The sequence below is a fragment of the Squalius cephalus genome, assembly GCF_949319135.1.
Source record: "Squalius cephalus genome assembly, chromosome: 7".
In the NCBI taxonomy this organism is placed as follows: domain Eukaryota; kingdom Metazoa; phylum Chordata; class Actinopteri; order Cypriniformes; family Leuciscidae; genus Squalius; species Squalius cephalus.
This window is the reverse complement of record NC_137128.1, coordinates 18,318,663-18,325,143: the sequence shown is the minus strand read 5'-3', so window position 1 is coordinate 18,325,143 and position 6,481 is coordinate 18,318,663. Positions and strand designations below refer to the sequence as shown.

At 41.1% G+C, this 6,481-nt stretch overlaps 1 protein-coding gene across 2 annotated transcripts in view; it reads right to left on the bottom strand.

Annotated features, from left to right (window-relative positions):
- Positions 1-2,187: 2,187 nt before the first annotated feature.
- Positions 2,188-6,481, bottom strand: part of LOC307160900 (phospholipid scramblase 1) — a 28,058-nt gene continuing 23,764 nt past the window's right edge. For both annotated transcript variants that reach the window (XM_079875229.1, XM_079875228.1), the window contains exons 7-10: positions 5,856-6,017; positions 5,579-5,740; positions 2,561-2,612; positions 2,188-2,460 (exon numbers count right to left, since the gene is read on the bottom strand). In XM_079875229.1, coding sequence (XP_079731355.1) covers positions 2,583-2,612; positions 5,579-5,740; positions 5,856-6,017 — 354 coding nt within the window. In that variant the 3' untranslated portion in view covers positions 2,188-2,460; positions 2,561-2,582. The remainder of the gene's footprint in view (positions 2,461-2,560; positions 2,613-5,578; positions 5,741-5,855; positions 6,018-6,481) is intronic.

Genomic DNA, 6,481 nt, shown 5'->3' with positions numbered 1-6,481 from the left:
ACTCCAGCATATTAAGTTAGAGTTCAGTTCAGTTCAGAGTGGAACTTCAAAAGGAACTAGATTCTTTGGTCAGATGAAAAAAAAAAAAGAAAAAAAAAAAAAAAAAAGAGCTTTTTGGCAGAAAACCCACTAGATGAGTTTAGTGGATAGAAAGTAAGCCATGCCCACCGTTAAATATACTGCTGGATCTTTAATGTTGTGGACCTTGTTTTTTTTTTTTGCTGGAGGTCCTGGACATCTTGTTCAGATACATGGTATCATGGATTCTGGCAAATACCAACAGATAAAAAAAAAAAAAAAAAAAAAAATTTGACGGCTTCTGCTAGAAATCTTATAATGGGCCGTGGTTGGATCCTCCATTAGGACAACGATCCAAAACAAACATCAAAATCAACACAAATATGTGTCACTGAGCGCAAAATGAAGATTCTGCCATGGCCATCCCAGTCCCCTGACCTGAACCCTATAGAAAATGAGTGGGGTGAACTGAAGAGAAGAAGCACCAACATGAACTTGTGAATCTAAAGGATCTGGAGAGATTCTGTATGGAGGAATGGTCTCTGATCTCTTGTCAGGTGTTCTCCAAACTCATCAGGCATTAAAGGAGAAAACTCAGAGCTGTTATCTTGGCAAAAGGAGGTTGCAAAAAGTATTTAATAAAAGGATGCCAATAATTATTGCCCATGTGTTTTGGAGAAAAGCTTTTATTTCATAATGTGATTTTCCCCCACTTTCAATTCCTTTACTTCAAAGAAAGGTTCTATTTTTGCTTCTTTTTTTTTTTTTTTTTTTTTTTTTTTGAAAGATCAAAGAGATAAACAACACAGATTTATTTTTACAGCCATCTTTCATCATATTTACCAGGGGTGCCAATAATTCTGACCACAACTGTAATTGCAAATACAAGATACAATCACATTTTTAGAAATGAAATCACGCATTCTGAGATATAAAGTTGCAAATACAAGAAATAGTCACTTTTTATCTTGGCTATTTACACGTCTAAAGAACAGAATAATATTTTACTGTTTACTGCATACAGCACAGTATGCACTGTCAGTGATGATATTTGCAATAGTGTAGAGGGGAAAGTTTAGGATGACATGCTCCGGTCTTCAAAATGTTTAGAGTAATGCAGGCAGACAGGAATAATGCATTTAACTTATTTTATTGTCAACGAATTTCAGTCCTCTCAGTGTGTCTGTTTTGGATCTTATAATAATATGTGATATAGAACACATTATGCAATGACATACATTACACACAGCAAAATGCTATGTTGTGGTATCCAATTATTATTTCAGAAATAAATATGAGTAAAAAACAGGTTTCAGGTTCATTCGCCTCACTGTAAATAGAAAGTCACGTACATTGCATTATGGGATACGGTTTCCCACACAGTGTACTCTGGTTGTATACTCACATTTTGGCACATTTTGGGTATTCTATGCATGCAGCAAATTTGCATACCGTGAACAGCATATACACTGCACAAACAGTACAATTAAAAGGTACCATACTATTATGAACATAGTACTTTTTCTAAAACTAAAAGGTGAATTTCGAGGGGTCCTTCTCATTTTTTATTTCTAAAGCTGTCCTTAGTTGCAATTCTGAAAATTATTTATTTTAGTGAAAAGTCTATTTAAAACTCTATTTTCCAGGATAATACTTTTGTAAGGATCATTTGCTTCCTCGTGGAGTGTAAATGAGGTGTTGTTGCTGAGCAATGTTAAAACTTGAAAAACAGGAAAGCAAAGGTAAAAAAGTGAAAGTGGTATTCATTATCTAATGCCTCCTTTACTTCCAAGAAGGCATAATGAGGAATTGAAGAGCACTTTGGGGAAAAGGCAGTAGGTGCAAAACGAAACTGTGGATGTTATTTAGAATAATGAGAATAATTACAGTTATATTTATTATATGCTTATTTCAACTGCTTTATACAATATAAAATGTTTGAATATAAAATGCACTACCAGTGATCAGTTATGCATAGACTGTAAAAAGTGGTGGTCTGCAATTACCTTAAATAGCTATTTCTACCTGATTAAGTGATGTTAAATATTATTTTGACATGATTAGTTAATTTAGATATTACCCCTTTTCCACTGTAGAATAGATTACATTTTGTCTTAAAAAAAAAAAAGAGTAATGGCCAAAGAACTGATTAAAAAACAAATACCGAGAGCAAAAATTATCATTCATTTTTATTGCTTAAAGTTCATGCCTTAAAGTTTTAAAGGAAGTTAACTGTTGAGCAAAACCTTCCATAGAGCAGGTACTTGATGCTGAAAACATCTTAACATTATAGAACAGGGAATTGCTGTCACCTAGTGGTGACTCAAGAACATTAATAAAATACTATATAATTTAATGTGCATAGTAATGTGTAAAATATAATTGTAAGCTAAGTGATCCACATTTGCATCCATGTTCAGAATAAGGAGTTCAAATTTCAACCTGAAATATTAATTGAAAGACAATAGTTAGAATCACGTGTTGACAAATCATGCTTTGGACATTTTTAAAATACTCCCATATGCAATATAAGTGTACTTACATGACATCCAGAAAACTATCATTTATTTACTGTGTTCAAAGAACATGAAGTCCTACAAGAGAAGAACAATATCAGATTATTCACTATGCTAAAACACACAGAGCCGATAGAGGAAGTTTACGACTGTAACCCTTGTTCCCTGAGAAGGGAACGAGACACTGCGTCGACTATGACACTTTGGGGAACACCCTTAGTGTAACGCATCTGATGTGTGAATGAAACTAATCCAATCCTGATTGGACATAAATCTTGAGAGCTCTGACAGAGCAGAGCAAATGAAGTCTTTCTTCATCCGCCGTCACGTGAAGTGGAGGATGAAAAGCCTGCAGAACCATAGGCCGTGCCACATTAGATGGCACTTTAGGCACACAGCCTGGCCTAGGATGCAAGATAGTCTTAATGTCGCCTGGAGCAAACTCCAGGCACCCATGAGATATAGAGAGCACCTGAAGGTCTCCTACTCTCCTCAGAGAAGTAATGGCTTGTAACGACTGAGACAAATCAGACACAATTATTTGGTATATGTACCAAAGAAAAATCTTTTAACTTCACTCTGTGATCTGTGGTCGAGGGTGAATATTGAGCCCCCGGCCAGTGGAAACAGGTCCCTCCTCAGAGGGATCTGCCCAGGCTGACCTGCCAGGAGTGCTATGATGTCTGAAAACCATACCTGGGCCGGCCAGTACGGGGCAACTAGAAGTAGGCTGATCCCGTCTCTACTGACCCTCTCCAGAACTCCCGGGAGCAGAGCAATTGGGGAAAAAGCATACAGGCGTAGCCTCGACCACGTCTGTACCATGGCATCCAAACCCAATGGAGCTGGATGGATGAGAGAAAACCACAGTGGACAGTGGGACGTCCCTCAAGACACAAACAAATCCACTTCCACTGGGCCGAACCTCTCGCATATCGACTTCACCACCTCAGTGTGAAGTCTCCATTCCCAGGGCCTCAGCCCCTGCCTCGACAGGATGTCTGCTCTCTGATTTTGGTCCCCTGGGACGTGATTTGCTCTGAGAGATAACAATTTCCCCTGGGACCACGGGAGGATCTGATGCGCCAATCTGGATAGAGGGTGCAATCTCAGAACCCCCGATGAATCAAGTAGGAGATTGGTGCAACCCTGATCATGCGGAATGGGATCCCCCTCGGGGAAAACCCCTTGGTTTTCAACCACCATTGCAGGGCCCTCATGTGCAGCATGCCGAATGGAATGACATTGGACGCTGCCATGAGCCCTAACAATCTCTGAAAATATTTTACAGTGATGCCTTGGCCTAGCTTTATACTGGTCACCATGGCCAGGATGGACTCGATCCGTGCAGGAGAGAATTGTGCCCGCATTGTGACCGAGTCCTACACCACTTCCAGGAACGTGGTTCTCTGGGCTGGTGCCAACACGCTTTTTTTCGTGTTGAGTCTCAACCCCAGGCTCTGGATGTGGGCAAGGACGACATCTCGATGCCAAACTGCCAGCTCTTGTGACTGGGCCAAATAAGCCAGTCGTCAATATAATTTAGCACCCTGATACCCTGAAGCCTCAGCGGAGCTAGAGATGCATCCATGCATTTGGTAAACGTGAGAGGGGAGAGAGCTAGGCCAAACGGAAGAGCGCAATATTGGAACGCTTCGCCCCCGAAAGCGAACCTCAGGAACTTCTTGTGAGATGGAAGGATGGATATGTGGAAGTATGCGTCCTTTAGGTCTATCGTGACAAACCAATGATGGGAATAGTGAGCATCTTGAACCTGAATCTCCTCAGAGTGACGCAACCCTCCATCCTTCCAGGGAACTATGAAGTAGCGGCTGTAGAACCCGGACTCCCTGTCTGGCGGAGGAACACACTCTATTTACCAGCAGGGAGTTTACTTCCTGCTCCAATACCCAACCCTGCACTGGGTCGACTGCAGTCCACACCAACCCGTTGAATTTCGGTGGGCGGAATCGAACTTGTCATGCTTTGAAATATTCTACTAAGGGAACCAGCCTCTCGAGACTGATTTCGGGCATTATTCGAGATTCATTCTCGATCCCCTGAAGCGGCTCTCTGACAGGGTTTGGTCGAAACGATTCTCGATGTGCGGATGCGAGCGCTGCCTGGCCGCAAGCCTGTGTGGCAGACAGAGCAGCGTACGTTTGCTGGAAACCGATGTGTCCCGAAGCGCACTTAACGGCGGGATACAGACATCGATTTCTTCTTTCGGTTTCATTCTCGACACCCTGAAGCAGAGGACCGGCAGGGAATAATCGCACCCAAACAGTTTTATTTCACAGATCGTGTGTGTCCCTTTTATTGCAGACCCGTAATCTACGCACTGCCTCGGCAAACACGAGTTTCTAGTCATTAACAATATATTTGGCTTTCATCTCTCGAGAAGAAAGTCAATGGGCGCAAGGCTGAAACACCCGACAACGCACGGGTGTGTGCGTCGAGATATTTCTCAATGAACACAGCCAGCACACTCAGGAGCTGACTGTGCATGCCTCACACCCACAGATAATCTTTATTGCAGAGTATACTCGTAAACTACGCACTGCCTCGGTAAACGCGAGATCCGAGCCACAGAATCTTTATTGCAGAGTAGACCCATAATCTACGCGCTGCCTCTGCAAACGCAAGATCCGGGCCACAAGATTCTGTATTGCAATGCAGACCCATCATCTACACGCTGCCTCGGCAAACGCGAGATCCGAGCCACTAGATTCTATATTGCAATGCAGACCTTATGGGACAAACAACACCAAATAGGACAGACAGTTTGACACAGAGTGCTTGCTGAAGAACAAAAAGCTAACTGTTGTGTGCCGGTGTCCCTTTGTAGTTTCCGTGTATGCCGTCACATGTTACATCATGACGCAGCACCAATCAGGATTAGATTAGTTTCATTCATACTTAAGATGCATTACGCTAAGGGCGTTCCCCAAAGTGTCGTAGTCGACACAGTTCGAGTTCCCTCAAAAGCGAACTGGTCTAACAAGAAACATGGTGATATGCGATAATGCCTTATTTTTGCTTACTATGAGAAAACATGCTCCAAAAAGAACAGCTTTAATCTTCACATCCAGATCCACAGGAAAGGAGATTCCAAAATTGTCTGCGTCAGTGAAAGCTTCTCTCACCATACCGGTCCACTGTTTAGAGATTCTGCCCACCGTTGCTGACTCATCCATTGACAAAACCTGTTTAGATGCAAATAAATAACTATTTATAATCATGCAAAATGGTGCAAGAGAATGTTAAGTCAAATGATCAAACTATTATCAATATTTCAGTCTTATATAGTTCACTTCATACCTCAAAGTTCACATCAGAGCAGCATTTGACGACGCAGAATGGCCCCACGATCTTCAGAACTGCTTCTCTTTTCTCATTCTGTACGGTAAACTTGGGAATAAAAGGATGCCAATTCTGGATCACGTATCCAATCGGGTTGCCTGGTGGAGATTGGATTTCAAGCTATGAGGCAGACAAAAGACACATCAGCAGCAATTGGAGCAGTTTAGGCATAATTATACTTAAAATATAGTAGATCTTATTATTCACAACTAATAGGTGGCGTTTAAGCTGTTAATTCAATCACAGACATGACAATTGATGGTGGCATTGCTGTGTACCCATCATGCAACACATCAGTCCTGCAATAGTCAAGGTGATTTAAACATTTAACTTCCTCACAGTTAAACATGACATGCACAGGCTGGCTGTTGATTCAGCAATGTTGTAATAACATTTTAAGTGTCCATGAGTGTTCAAAAATCTTAAGTGAGAAATATATTTTACACATATAATAAATCATTAATATCATAAAATCATGATATTAATTTTTTTGGTAAGTCCCACATGATATTTTACAACTCAACCTGAACTAACCTTGCCTTTTCATAAAAAGGTTGAATTATCTGATTTTTTTTCTTTTCTTT